The sequence below is a fragment of the Pseudorca crassidens genome, chromosome 3 (genome assembly GCF_039906515.1).
Source record: "Pseudorca crassidens isolate mPseCra1 chromosome 3, mPseCra1.hap1, whole genome shotgun sequence".
Taxonomy (NCBI): Eukaryota; Metazoa; Chordata; class Mammalia; order Artiodactyla; family Delphinidae; genus Pseudorca; species Pseudorca crassidens.
The window spans coordinates 129,388,509-129,403,419 of NC_090298.1; the positions used below are offsets into that span (position 1 = coordinate 129,388,509).

Consider the following 14,911-nt stretch of genomic DNA (forward strand, 5'->3'; position numbering starts at 1 on the left):
GTAAAGGCAGCAGGGACCACCAAATGTCCAAGTCAAGACACCTGCCTTCCAGAGCCTTGGGTCTGTCTTCCGGTCATTCCTCCCAGTGTGGGAGGTGGGTAGCTTTTTTCCTTTAAAGCTCCTAGGAGGGATTTCTAGGGTCTTCCCTCAGGAATTAGTTGTAGGAATAATTGGGCCAGTGGAGTGCAGGAGATATATCCAGCACAGACCTCGCGCTCCCAGAAAAAGTGACCTAGATCAAGCAGCGGGTGGATGGAGGACTACTGTGGGGACCCCCTGCCACCTACTGACTTGCAGCTGAACCCACATTCCCAGTTGCATCTGCCAGGCTGGGGGCTGGGGGAGCCGGGGCAGAGAGAGCTGAGGAAGGCGGGGGAGGGCGAAGGGGACCGCAGGGCTGTCCCTTTCGGGCGAGCAGGCTCCAGGTATCACACCCCCTCACCCGCCCGCCCAGCCAGCCATCGGCACACCCAGCAAGGAGACTAAGGTGAGGATGAAGAGGCAGGGGGTGATGCTGGGGAGCCTCGGGAACTGGCTCGCTGGTGGGTACTGGCGTAGAGCTGGCTGCCTGTGAGAGCGTGAGGGGGAGAGCTAGAGAGCAAGGGAGGGAGAGGGAGGCAGGCTGCGAGGAGAGGAGAGCAGAGGAGAGGGAGAGGGGGAGCAGCGCTCAGCTCGCAGGAGGACAGGCTTCTCTTTTCCGTGCTCAGTTAATCTGGCTGTCAGTTGGTGTTAACGCTGCAGTTTAAGCGCTGGGATTCCAAGGGAAACAGACAAACCTCGCAGAAGGCAGGCAGGAAGCAAGCGAGGAAGGAAGGAACGGCAGGAGGAAAAGAACAGGCAGAAGAGAGAGAGGAATAAAGGGAAGGGGGGAAAACACCAAATCTATGACTGGACCTGGGCTTCTTTTTCGCCAATGCAAAAAGGAATATGCAGCACATTTTTGCCTTCTTCTGCACCGGTTTCCTAGGCGCGGTAGTAGGTGCCAATTTCCCCAACAATATCCAGATCGGTGAGTGAGAGGGGCAGCCTCGGGAGGGACTTTCTGGGTCTGGCCAGTTTTTTGTTTTTTTGGGAGGGGGGAAGGGGTCTGTGTCCCCTCCCCCCAGCCCCACTACGGGCTGTCTTGCTTGGCTGTCTATGCAAAGCTGTCCGGTGATGTGAAGACTTGGACCGCTGGCATGGGGAGGGGTCTTCTCTGGATGGGATGCGGGGCAGAGAAGGGAAGTGCGCTCCCACACAGACACAGACACACACACACACACACACACAGGCAGACACAGGTCCTCACACACCACTCACATTCTAGGCATGAGCATGTGAAATGGAGGACCCACTGCTTTGGAGGAAAAACAATCAGGCTGTAACAAGGAAAGGGGTGGTGGGTGTTTAAGGAGTTAACTCCGTGGCTTGGTAGATGGTGCCCGATTTCACCTGTTTATATAAATATGTGTGGTGTGTGTGATTATGGATTAAATATGCACATATATATTTGAGAGAGGCGGTGATTTCTCACCTGGGGGAGGGGAAAGAGACCCTCTAAAAGAAAGAATGAAGGATGCTGGGTTTATTGCAGCCACTAAAATAATGCTAAAAAGGCCCCCCACTCTAGGTGAAGGGGGCTCTCTCTCCTGCTCTGGACTCTTCTAGCTGCCTTCTGTCTGCTGTCTGCCATGCTGGGCTGGTGGTCCCCACTCCTCCGATTCTGGAACTTCCTAGCCTGCCTTTTTTCCTACTCCTTCCATCTCCCACTCCTCTTAGATTTCTCCATCCACAGACACGGTCTACCTTTTACACACACACAAACACACAAATCCACATGCTCCTCTCCCCTCCTCTTAGCTTTCCCCATCACTGAGCTCCAGCCTCTCAACTTGGAGACAGGTTTCAACATGCTGCATGCTTTTCTGTTCCCCATTTCCCCTTCCTGGTTGTCACGCTCCTCAAAGGACCCTCACCCTCCCTGTATTTATGGGGCAGCTGACAGCTATTGCTCCTCCTAATAATAACGGGTGAAAGCGAAACAAACAGAAGCAGTAACACCAATAACAACGTGTGTCCACAAGGGCTCGGGGATTCAGTATGACCAGCATCTCAGGGCTGTTTATGTCCCGGAATCCAGCAAGCTGCTTTGCTTGGAGGCATCTTGGTGGGTCTGGGTTCTGATTTCTCTCCCCTGACACGGACACTGCTCCACTAGGGAAAGTTCATGTTCCTAGGAGTTTGTGTCTCTTGTGTGCGTGTGTTTGTGGGGGGATGTGGTGCAGGTGGTCTTTTGTTGGGCACGTATGTGCGGCAGTATCAGTCTCCTTTGGCCTCTCCAGTGTGCTGGCTCTGAGGGTGGCTACAACAGCCATGGAGTAACTTGCTTTGTTTCCTGACACCTGTTAAGCTACATTCTGAAGTGTGTCTGTATATGTGTGTTAGTGCCTTAGACGCAAAACAAAACTTCCTGCCTCTGGGGAAGCTTCTCTTGCAGCCCAGCCTATAGCCACCTACCTCCCCACCCCCACCCGCTCTCTTTCATTCATTGCAGGGGAGGACGAAGGCAGGGAAGTGTTTGGGGTGTGGTCATCTGGGGGGGGGAGAGGGGAGCATCAGAATCAAGAAGGATTTTTTTGTTTTTGTCCTTTAAAATGGAGGCATATGACCACGTATAAATCACTTGCTCTTACGTGTGGCTCTTCTTTACGTTGGTGCTTATGTATTGCCCATACTTTGCTGATTGGAAATACTTGTCTTAAGATATGAGGACTTGCTTTCTCCAAGTGTATTTGTGTATATTGCCGTGGATATATAAAGGCACAGGGTGTTTTGTGTATACGTAGAGATGCTTGCTTACGTATCTCTGCAGATTTTTCATCATGTTTTGCCCCAACTTGTTTGTTCAACTGATTGAACCATTGTTTTTGTTTTCACATAAAAGGTTGAAACGTTCAATTGTAGAACACATGCTGAAAATATCGCAGCCACCAGATAGTACTTGATTCTACTCGTACTGCCTCTAACAAAAGCCTTACAATTTGTTTACTGGTTGTTAAAAACAAATACATATCTACTGTATAAGAAGTTAGAAGTGTGTCACATCGGGACTGGGATTCCTAAGGAATCTGAGATCAACTTCTACGTAAACATTCATTATAGTTCAGTCTCTGGAAACTGCTGACTTTACTTCACAGAAATGCATTTTAATTTATTTATGTGTCCACAGTAAATACAAAGGTAAGGTGTATACTCTTGTTTCTTGGAACAGGAGCCCCACCAGGCCCCTTTGCTCTGCTTTTTACTAGAATAGAATGTTTGCATCCTCTAGATATCCTTAAGCCCCCAGAGCTTTGAAGCCCAAGGTTCTCCCAGGCAAATAAACACGACGGCAATCCCTTATGTAACAAGTCGTTCCTGGGATCACGAGTGGTGAAAGAAGCAGCAAAACACTGTTTGCAGAAAATCAGTTTTCAGAGGAACTGAATAAACCTTAGAGGATTGTCATACAGGTCTTGCTAGGTCAAAGACTACAAGGGTCAAAGTCAAAGCAAACGGTTATAGTGCTGGAGAAGCTCATAGGCTCCCAGAGCTAGAGTTTACTCTGTAACATGTATTAGCACTACTTCCTGTAAGGCTCTGTGATGAGAAATGGGTCCGATACAGGAAAAATTAGGCACGGCTAGGGTTTACGTACATGCAAGAGCACAGGCAGCCTAAGAGGCTTGCACGAGAAAGGAGGAAGAAAAACTCCAAAACGCTCCTGTTTTCTCTGACCTGAACTGAGTTGAGGGGTGAACAATCAAATATTTGCTCAGTGACAGATGTTAGAGCCCTTGTCACATAAAAGCTCATCTGTGGAACTTGAAGCCTCAGGGTCCAGTTGAGTCTATGTGAATTCTGATCCCCGCTACTAAAGGCAACACCTAGTGAATACGGCCTGGGGAGAAGAAAAGGGCCCATCTGGGGTGGGCTGTTGAGGAATCAAACCGGTCTCTAGCCCAGATACCATGTTGCATTTTCTTTCCTCACAGGCGGATTATTTCCAAACCAGCAGTCACAGGAACATGCCGCTTTTAGATTTGCTTTGTCGCAACTCACAGAGCCCCCAAAGCTGCTCCCCCAGATTGATATTGTGAACATCAGTGACAGCTTTGAGATGACCTATAGATGTAAGTAATTGCTTCTATTTCTGAGATTTCTTTCTGCGATCGACCAATGAAGGGAGGGCCTGTACGTAGGTGGCGATGTTGCAAAAAATGACGAGGTGTCATCTGTATTCGTAACAGAAAGCCCTCCAAGAAAAATTTCCAGGGCCTTTTGAGTGATTCCATCAGTTGGTATGTTAGATCCTGTAGCATTTCATAGAATGGGTTTGCTTTTTCACTGCCAGATAACTTTCAATGCCAGCACGACGAGGACTGGGGTTGACTGAATCTCCCCTACACCTTGCAGAGGTTTTCTGGTTCCATTGAGAGTTTCACACTTAGGAAACTTCTGAGAGCCGTAGAATAAAAGGTTCTGACTTAGAAAATGTGGCTTAAAGTGCCTTTCCTGTGCACAGTTAAAAGGAGAAAACGTCGCTATAGCTTGATAAGGAAGGATAGCTGAGAAGGTGTCTACTTGGTTTCCCATTTTTAGAAATGATCAATAATGATTTTAAAAAATTGATGCCTCGGGCTTCCCTGGTGGCGCAGCGGTTGAGAGTCCGCCTGCCAATGCAGGGGACACGGGTTCGTGCCCCGGTCCGGGAAGATCCCACATGCCGTGGAGCGGCTGGGCCCGTGAGCCATGGCCGCTGAGGCTGCGCATCTGGAGCCTGTGCGCCGCAATGGGAGAGGCCACAACAGTGAGAGGCCCGCGTACCTCAAAAAAAAAAAAAAAAATTGATGCCTTGATTATTTCCAAAATACTTTGAAGTGACGGATGGCTTACACAGTTTTTAGGATGGCCTTTGAGCACAAAACAGAACAGAGGTGATCCCAAGAAGGAGAAAGGAGAGGCCAATTTCTGCCATCTGAACAGAATGCATTATAAAATGCGGGCAACAAACACCATTCTGAGTTTTTCTGACAAGTAGGGCTGAAAAGGAAACCTGTGTGGTGGCATGATTGCCATTTGAAGACAGGTGAAAGCATAAAATTTAATCAGTAGAGACATTTTCCCTCCAGGGATTAAGCTCAAATAGGAATTGATGGCATGGAAGTGTGAGCTGAATGGGCAAGAACAACTCGAAAGTGGATTAAATTGGCACTGCAGGCTCTGGGTGCCACTGTGGCCATGGTGGCTTCTGCTGAGCTGTAGATGGCAGAAGGCATGCACCATATTTCCTTCATTGCTTTCCCACATTCCCCTCCTGGTGAGCTCTCCATGATTTGAATTGAACACATTCAAACTGAGAATTCAGCATTCTCCCTATCCCTAAGACCACTCATAAGAAAATGTATATGCAAATTGCAAGAATTATAATTATTCCAATTACTCAGCCATAAAAAAGAATGAAATAATGCCATTTGCAACGAGATGGATGGACATAGAGCTTATCATACTAAGTGAAATAAATCAGAGAAAGACAAATATCATATGATATCACGTATGTGGAATCTAAAAGAATGATACAAATGATCTTATTTACAAAACAGAAAAAGATTCACAGACACAGAATACAAACTTATTGTTACCAAAGGGGAAAAGCGGGGAGGGGGATAAATTAGGAGTTTGGGATTAACAGATACACACTGCTATATATAAAATGGATAAACAACAAGGACCTACTGTATAGCACAGGGAACTATATTCAGTATCATGTAATAACCTATAATGGAAAAGAATCTGAAAAAGAATATATATATGTGTATATATATGTTTGTGTGTGTGTATATATATATATATATATATATATGACTGAATCACTTTGCTGTACACCTGAAACATTGTAAAGCAACTATACTTCAATAAAAAGAAGAGTTATAATTATTTCAGATTCCACTTACTGAGGACTTACTGTGTGTCAAGAACTATGATAAGTATTTTATGGACAATTATAGTAACATTCATTACCGTTTATTGAACATCCACTGTGGCCCTGCAACGCACTAATTGCTTTTCATGTGTTAGTTTGTTTAATCCTCACGGGAGCCCTGCAGTGCTCTATATTATCTTCCTTTTAGAGAAGAGGAAACTAAGGCTGCAACAGGTTATATAACTTGTCCAGGGTCACCCAAGAAGTAAATGGTGCTCTTGTGACCCCAAGGTACGTGTTTCTGAGCACTGCGATAGATACAGAGATCCCATGGTAACTTGATCAATTTTACTGAGATTACCCCAGAAATAAAAGGAAATTTTCAGAGTTTTATAAGGCAGTGGCCTGATAAAGCACCTAGGCAGAAAACCTTATAATGCTTCAAACTGTAGCCATGATTTTGCACAGGAGTGACCCACTGAATAAATAAAACAGCAATTCTGCATTCTGGTAATGCTGAGGTTGAAAATCTTGTCAACTGTGTTACTCACTACCCTTAAAAGTGAGCTGAAGTTTAACTGTTGAATTGTAGTTCTGTGAAACCATCTCCCTGGAAAGCTAAAATAACATTGAGTAGGTATTTGGTTATTAGATAACCTGCCATTTCTTTCAATATGGCTTAAAGGAGAATTTTTCAAGGGAGGATTTAGGTGTGGGCATCAATGTATCTAAAAACCACCAGAAATTATGCATAACCTATTGCATGCATGTGCATATTTTAATTTACTCCCTGGGTAGAGGCTCCATAGCTTTTGTCACCCTCTCAAAGGGATCCATTACTCTAGGATTATTTGCTTAGGGAATCTAGAAGAATAAATGGCTGGCACGTGTATTCACTCATACTGCTGAGAACTGTCTACAACAGAGCTCGGTGGAAAGAGATGTTAACTGCTATTCTAGTGTCAAGGTGTTGACTGACAGGACAAAATAATAAAAGACAAAAATTGGAGGAAATGTTCTAAGGCAAAAGGTGGTGCTTCTGTACCGTTATCTTAACAACCTAAGACTTGATCTCTAATAGGGTTGTTGGCCTTTTATTGGAAGGATTGAAATGTGATACAGGCAATGTCATCCACTGTGGTTAATGAACCGGAAGTGAGTGGATATGGGTTCTTGAACTTGATTCCTGCCACATACCAGTGTATAGTTTTCTATGAATTTGATCATTCTTCTTTTTTTTCCCCCAAACTGTTCCTGTCTTTATTTATTCTTTTTTAACATCTTTATTGGAGTATAATTGCTTTACAATGGTGTGTTAGTTTCTGCTTTATAACTAAGTGAATCAGCTATACATATACATATATCCCCATATCTCTTCCCTCTTGCATCTCCCTCCCTCCCACCCTCCCTATCCCACCCCTCCAGGCGGTCACAAAGCACTGAGCTGATCTCCCTGTGTTATGCGGCTGCTTCCCACTAGCTATCTATTTTGCATTTGGTAGTGTATATATGTCCATGCCTCTCTCTCACTTTGTCACAGCTTACCCTTCCTCCTCCCTGTGTCCTCAAGTCCATCCTCTAGTAGGTCTGCATCTTTATTCCCGTCTTACCCCTAGGTTCTTCATGACAATTTTTTTTTCTTTTTAGATTCCATATATATGTGTTAGCATACGGTATTTGTTTTTCTCTTTCTGACTTACTTCACTCTGTATGACAGAGTCTAGGTCCCTCCACCTCACTACAAATAACTCAATTTCATTTCTTTTTATGGCTGAGTAATATTCCATTATATATATGTGCCACATCTTCTTTATCCATTCATCTGTCGATGGACACTTGGGTTGCTTCCATGTCCTGGCTATAGTAAATAGAGCTGCAAGAATTTGGTCATTCTTTAAACGTTTCTTCAATGCTATGAACTGATATGGTCATTGGAAAAACAGATGATAAAAGGTCCTTACTCTTAAATGGCTTACAGTCCAATGGGGACTCTGCTGTGTGTCCAAGAACTGAGAGGGTACTGGGCAATTGGGGTAGCTATGGTGGCAATGTAATTTCCACCCTGCCTGTAAGATTCTTTGTTAACTTTCATCTGAGACTAGCGAACCCTTTGGGGCTGTGTCCACTGTGATCCATTGGTCTGGGAAAACTGATATCTGTCCCAATTTGGATTGAGTAAAAAAGTGTCGAAGGGAGCAGAGAGGTTTTAGGTATGATGCCTTAACTAATCATTTATTGAAAACTAAGAAAGCATCTTATTGAGATTTAATTTCATGTGCTTTTTTGAAATCTGGACTAGTAGTTAACCTTAAGTTAACTCTCCAAGTCTTACCTCCAGAAAATAACCAAATCTTTATTTTTTCATCATTTTCCTGTCATTTGTTTTTTTCCTATACATTTTGCTATTCATGATCCCTCCACCAGAGGGTGGAGAAGGGAAAGGAGAGGAAGTATAACATGAACTATTCCTGCTAGATGTATTAGCAACAGGGGACATTAAAAAGGCAGAGTGGTCCTTAGAGGGTAGGGAATGCAGGGGAGAGTATCGCTAATACCTCCAGGCAAGATGAGAGTTCTGCGTCTTCTTTGCATTCCATCTTTCCTGCTTTCCTTTTCCACCATCATTAAGGGATAAAGTCTGAATCAGCAACCCAAATGCTTTAGGATCTCCTCTGAGTATACTTCCAAGCCCACAAGGGCAGGAGTTGAGGGGTCTGTCCATAGAGGTGGTAGTTACTGACTAGCTGTTCAGCTTATCTTGGTGTCTTTATGGTAAGTATAAATAAAGGGACAGATGAAATACTAATTGGGGTTCCTATTAGATTTCTGAGGAGCACTGTTGCAACTTAATCCTTACTTTTCATTTATTCATCCATTTATTTGTTCAGCAAATACATGCTGAATTCCCACTGTATGCCCAGCACAGTGCCAGGTGCTAGGAATATAACGGCCAACAAAGAAGACACAGCTTCTTTCCCTGTGGGAGTTACAGTTTAGCCTAGAGATCCTCAAACTTCAGCGCACAGAAAATTCACCCACGGAGCTTGTTTAAAGCAAGACTCAGGGGCAGACTCTAGACTTCCTGAATCAGAATATTCAGGAGCTGGCCCTGGGGAGATTTGACAGCAGGTAATATGGGCATCCCACTTGACGAAGCTCTTTAAAACCCTTGTATTCCTCTAGCAAGCAGTTTTTGAGCCCTTAACCAAGTCCAGGCGTGGTGCTAAGCACTAGAAATGTAGACAAAAGTAAGACATGTTCCCACCCTGGAGGACTTTATCCCTAGTGAAACCAACCGTCCTATAAAGAGAAGTTAAAAATGTAATGTTGTAAGTGTTACAGCAGTCACTTGCAGGGAGTGTTAGAGATGCTTTGAAAAGCAGGGTTGGCCTCTCAGAGGGTGGTGGTTGATTTGAGTCTCACTGATAAATGGAAGCTTTCTAAGAGGTCAAGGTGAGGGGGCCAAAAGGAAATGAGGCAAGTGTGTTCCAGGCAGAGGGAAGAGCGTGTGCAAAAGAAAAGAGAACGCTTTACCTAGTTCTTCCCCTGCTCTGACCTCCTGTGTCACTCCACGCTGGGCCTCTCATTTGCCAGTTGTCAAATGCTGAGGAAGGGGTGACCCAATGGCTATCCCCAAGCCACTTTCAGCACAGTGTTTAAGCATTGAATTGCACGTCGGAATTTGGGTATCTTAGCTCTCTTTGAAATTTCAAACCATTTGGCAACGCTGGACCCTGGGTCTACGTGGCCCCAGTTGGCTAGGATGGGAGTATCCCACCTGCATGGCTTCTCTCTCGAGCAGCCCACTCCTCTCCTTTTCTTCACCTGCCTGGCTCCTGGAAGCATTGAGCTTTTAAAGCCCCAGTTGATTTGCTCTGCAATGTTGCCTGTGTTGTGTGTTTAGAGGTCAACCCTACCACCAGAATGTGAATTGCTGCTCAGAAAGACCATGTTTAGCTGTTGTTTGGTGTTGCTGAGAACACCTGGCACAGGGCTATTCCCTTAACACAAATGAACAAATGTTTCCAGGAATCAGAGAGTGACACAGCATAGATGCTGGGAGCTTAAATAACAATCAGATGGAATGCAGTGTGCCTATTTCCAGTGGGTCTCCCTCTGTCGTGGACCTACTTAGGAAGCCCAAGGGCATTCTAACAAGATGTTGGGTGCTGGCAACAGACACACGGCCTCTTAGCTTTTGCCTGAGTGTCCCTCATCATTTTCAGAACTGCAAACTAACAGTTCCAGAGACTTGTTTTGCCTGATCTGCATGATGCTTTTCAAAATTTGGGATAAAAATCCGAATTTCTGGCTTCTTTGGAAGAATTTAGGGCATCAGGCAACTATGGACCCACATTCCTGCTCCACTTCTACTGTCTAGAGCTGAGAAGTGCTGACTGATTTAAGTATAAGGTATAATCTCTCAAGTTTACCGAAGTCCTGACCACTCCTTATCAGACATGTGGCCAGTATAACAAATTATGTTACTTGGCCAGGCCTGTAAGTAGGCCAATGTGCTCACACCTGATTTATACACTTCAGCATCTGCCATTTTATTATTTTATTTTAATAATATCTATTCCTCACCCTGCAATAAAGTAGAGGCCACGAAAGATATGTAACTCCTGCTCTCAAAAAACTGGTCTAGGGAATTCCCTGGAGGTCCAGCGGTTAGGACTCCGCGCTTCCACTGCAGGGGGCACGGGTTCAATCCCTGGTCTGAAAACTAAGATCCTGCAAGCCGTGTGGCACAGCCAAAAAAAAAAAAAAAAAAAGTTCATCTATATGTACTCATGAAACTGTTGGGAAGATAAACAAGGATTATTCTGAAGACCTACCATATGCCAGAGACTTCACATATGTTGTCTTATTTATACTTTATAATAATCTTGAGAGGTTATTATCTCCATTTTATAGATGATGCTACTGAGAGTGAGAATGATTAAGTGTCTTCTCCATATTACCCAGTGAAGAAGAGCCTAAACTAATATGTGAAGCCAGCTTTGCAAACTCCAAAATTCGCTGAGCTTTCACCCTTTTAAGACAGAGGAACATTATGGACACAAACAAAGTGAAACGGCAGGAAAAGAGCCCAACAAAAGAAGTGAAGTTTACGATTCAGGATTAGGTGCTAAGACTTCCAAGGCAGAGGCAGATGGCTGTGGATGAGGAATACTTCTTGCAGGAGGTGGAACTGGAGCAGGTACTGAAGGGTGGAGCAGGTTTGGGGCGTGTCCTGAGAGGAGGGTTTTCATGCGGGTAGAGTCACAATATTTCTCCTCCCCTCGTCTCTACCACTACGGCATATATTTATTTTTGCAAGGTGGAGAGTTCAGACTTTATCTCTTGCATCCATGCTGAGCTCCCGGTCACATGGCAGATGTCTGCATTTCTCTGGTTGATGTTACGGTGTGATTGTGGTTTCTCCACCTTCACCTCTGCCCTCACTTTGAGACACACAGGCCCCAACATTGTCTGTGCCTGACTCTTGGTTCTTATGATAATATTGATGATCATAAGTTTTTTGATGCAGAAGAGTGTGAACACTGCTTCCTCTGATTAGTTTGAAGACTTCTGCTGCGATAGGTGAGATTACTATTCTTTTAGATGCTCAAGATAAAGTAGTCATTTAGGACATTTGGGAAACAGTTAAGATTCATTTATGTGTTCATGCGTTCCTTCAAAGCACTTTTACTATTGCCCCCTATGAAGCATATGTAGCATTACAGCCCCCTCTCCTACCCTTGCAGACAGCATTCATTGATTACAGAATTCTTTTCCACTGAATCTAGACATGGCTTTAAATTCCCTCTCACCAGAACATTCCAGGCAGTGACTACAAATTGGTCAGAGTTGCAGTTGATACACGAGATAAAATCCATTTGCCATTACAAGGCATTACGCTAGGAATTGGGGGAGATGAAATGCGTTAGTCATTGATTCTCCCCTTAAGGGGCTCAGGTTCTTACAGAGAAAATAGGCATGCACAAAAAACTGATATAATGGAGAGGTTCTCTGCACTCCCCTTCTCTCACTCACACACACATTGAGAGAAGGGAAGGAAAACTTCCAGTTGGAGGAATCAGACCAGGTAGGTAGAAGGGCAGGTGGAATGTAGATGGGAAGATAGGAAGATACACACGTGTCCACACACACACACACACATACACGCACACACCAAGTCTGACCAGTGAAGAGTATATTGGATTGAGATTTGAAGACATGGACTCAAGTGCTGGACTGTTTTCTTGAGTCATTCATGTGTGACTTCAGAGGCCCACGCCCATGCTTATTTGTACGATGAAGCTCCTATGACCTCTAAGAGTCCTTCTAGGGCTCTATTTCAATGATGAGAGTGCACGGAAAACTCCAGGAATACACAATTAAGAGACGAAGCTTTTGTACCAGGCTTTGGCTGGACAGAGGCTCACTAAACAAATTGGGACTCTGAGAAATGCTCTGAACCCTGTCCACCGCGTGGCACAGCCAAGCTACATTTGTATGCAGATACAGGGGAATTAAGCCAACCATGGGCCTCAGGTGCATTCATTCAACATTCCGCTAGTATTTATGGAGTGCTTACTATTGTGGACAAAAACAGAAAGCAGCCCTGTGCTCATGGAGCTTACTGGCTAGTAAGGGATGCAGCTATTAGTCAAATAATCATACAAATGAGGGCATGATTAGAGATCAGGATAAAGACGTGCAAGAAAGGGCCATGATTCAATGAAAGCATATTACAAAGGAACCGTCTTTGGGCAGAGAGGTGAATAGGTGTTTGAGCTGAGAACTGAAGGCTTTTGGTGATGTGGTGTTGGGAACAGGAGGAATATTCTAGAAGCTTTCCGGGCAGAGGGCTGATAAGGGTGAGGCTGGTAAGGGGTGCGGGAGTATGGGGCTGGGGACGGTGGCAAGGGCCAGGCCTGGTGGGCCCTGTTGTGGAATTTGACCTTTAGCCCAAGCGCTGTGGGAAACCCACTGAAGGGTTCTAAGCAGAGAAGTGTCACGTTCAGATGTCTGCTTCTCACCGGGAATCAGAGGCTCAAGAACACTTGGCCGCTTTCAGGTTCCCTGGAGACTTTTTGCTAATGTCTTTGTTCCTTTACTCCCGTCCCCAGTTTGGGATGGAGTCTGGCAAAGGAAAGGGGACAGATGCTGGGGGCAAGGGGAGGCTCTTGGCTGGGCGCAGGGGTCATATGCTGTATGTGGCTCTGTGGTGTGTCTGTGGATGTGCTCTCGGAGACGAAGCTGATCCAGCAGAGGGCCAAGACATTTGGTGAGTATGTGTGCGGAGGCAGAGAATCATCTAGAACTCCACTTAATTTATCAGATGGGAAGGCTACACTACACTGAATCCTGGCCTTCATTCAAACCGGGCAACTCAATGGTCCTCAAGTTCACACTGCTGTTTCCTCCACCTACACACTACGCCTCCCATATTCCCTTATCGAAATTCTGTCCCTCTGGTCTGTCCTAGCTCTTGCATCATCTTCTCTCCTCATCCTCCCTTGCCCCAGCCCCACACATTCACACTCTCCTCTGTCCCGTAGCCCTTTGTATCTTCCTTGTAGCAGCTGTCACATTTAGCCCTGGGTTTTAGCTGCCTGGACCCTTATTTTATCTGCCCCACTGGACTAAGCAACTGGGGGGCAGTGACCTTGTTTTCTTTAGCTTCCCATCACAGTCTCCACCAGAGAACAGTGTGTGGTGATGCTAGTGAAATGAATGAATGAATGAGTGAATGAATGAATGCATAGCTGTATATTATGTAATATCAATGGCAGGGATGAAAATAAGCCTGCATTATTGCTGCTTATGGGGTAATATTTGGATATTATGAATTCTGAGAGTTCCAGCAGGCTGTGTTGTAAATTCCCGTGGAAGACGATTATAATAACTGTAGCTGGAAAGTGACGGAGGTGAAAACCAGTTATAAGTCCAATCAAAAGCTCATTCCAGCTCCTTCTAGACGATTGTCAGTCAGGGTCCAAAATAAGGTATAAGGCTCCATTTTCTAAATAAAGGATTTCCGGTTCAAGGCCTGGCTCTGCCGTGGATGCCTTGCATGGCTTGGGCAAGTCAATCCTCTTTTTTGAACCACAGTTGCTTTCAAATGAAGGTAATAATTGCACCACTGATATGTGGTTATTGTGAGAAGGAGTAAATGATTGCTAATTTCCAATCAACTTTCTACTCAATAAAATGGCATCAAGTAGGTAATTTTTTTCTCCCTTTTTCACAGATGAGGAAGCTGACTTCTCAGGGGAGTGAGGGGGCAATGGCTTGGGTTTCTGGTTCCATCCCTACACATGTGCGGGCTGGGAGGGCTTTCTTCATTTCACTGTCTGCTGTGTCTGCCTACTCCCTTGTGGATGCTATAGCTCCCCTCCTGTGGCAGCAGCCCTCCTCCCCCGGTGTCAGTGCCTGCTTCTTGTGTGACACAGCCCTGTGCCCTTTCAAGGGACCTGTGCTGCTCCGTGGCAGCTGCAGTCACGGTGTGCAGTGTACAGAGGTTACTGGAAATCTCTTTCTATCCCCGACCACTCCCATGACTTTGGTGTATCACAGCTTGCTGTTCCAAGTGCACAGAGAAGCCCAAGGTCACGGGAGGTCCAGATCCCAGGGAATGCAGGCAAAATCGGGGTTAAGGAGGCAGCTGGAGACTAATGTCATTACATGGAATCTCTAGGATGGAAATGAACTTTTTGAGACTAACTTTTATTTCGTGTACAAAAGTAGCAGGCATATTATAGAAAGCCATGTGGACACAAACACCAAACAAAATAAAATTTGTGTAATTATAATATTAAGGATAAACGCCCCATCTTTTTTCTGAATATATCAATTAAAAAATTAAGAGTATATTTATATTACTGGCTAAGAACATGTTTTACTCAGTGTAACACGTGTTACTTTGAACATCACACATTCATCTTAATGTCTTCTTAAAAGCTCAACGTACACACATAC

The 14,911-nt window shown here is 44.9% G+C and overlaps 1 protein-coding gene across 6 annotated transcripts in view; it reads left to right on the forward strand.

Moving 5' to 3' along the window:
- The first annotated feature begins 382 nt into the window (after window positions 1-382).
- Window positions 383-14,911, forward strand: part of GRIA1 (glutamate ionotropic receptor AMPA type subunit 1) — a 311,855-nt gene continuing 297,326 nt past the window's right edge. For 3 of the 6 annotated variants that reach the window (XM_067732349.1, XM_067732348.1, XM_067732351.1), the window contains exons 1-2: window positions 594-1,009; window positions 4,014-4,151. In XM_067732349.1, the coding sequence (XP_067588450.1) occupies window positions 928-1,009; window positions 4,014-4,151 (220 nt within the window). In that variant the 5' untranslated portion in view covers window positions 594-927. Of the gene's footprint in view, window positions 488-593; window positions 1,010-4,013; window positions 4,152-14,911 lie in introns of those variants that run through there. The other 3 variants (XM_067732350.1, XM_067732347.1, XM_067732346.1) reach the window with 3 other exon arrangements.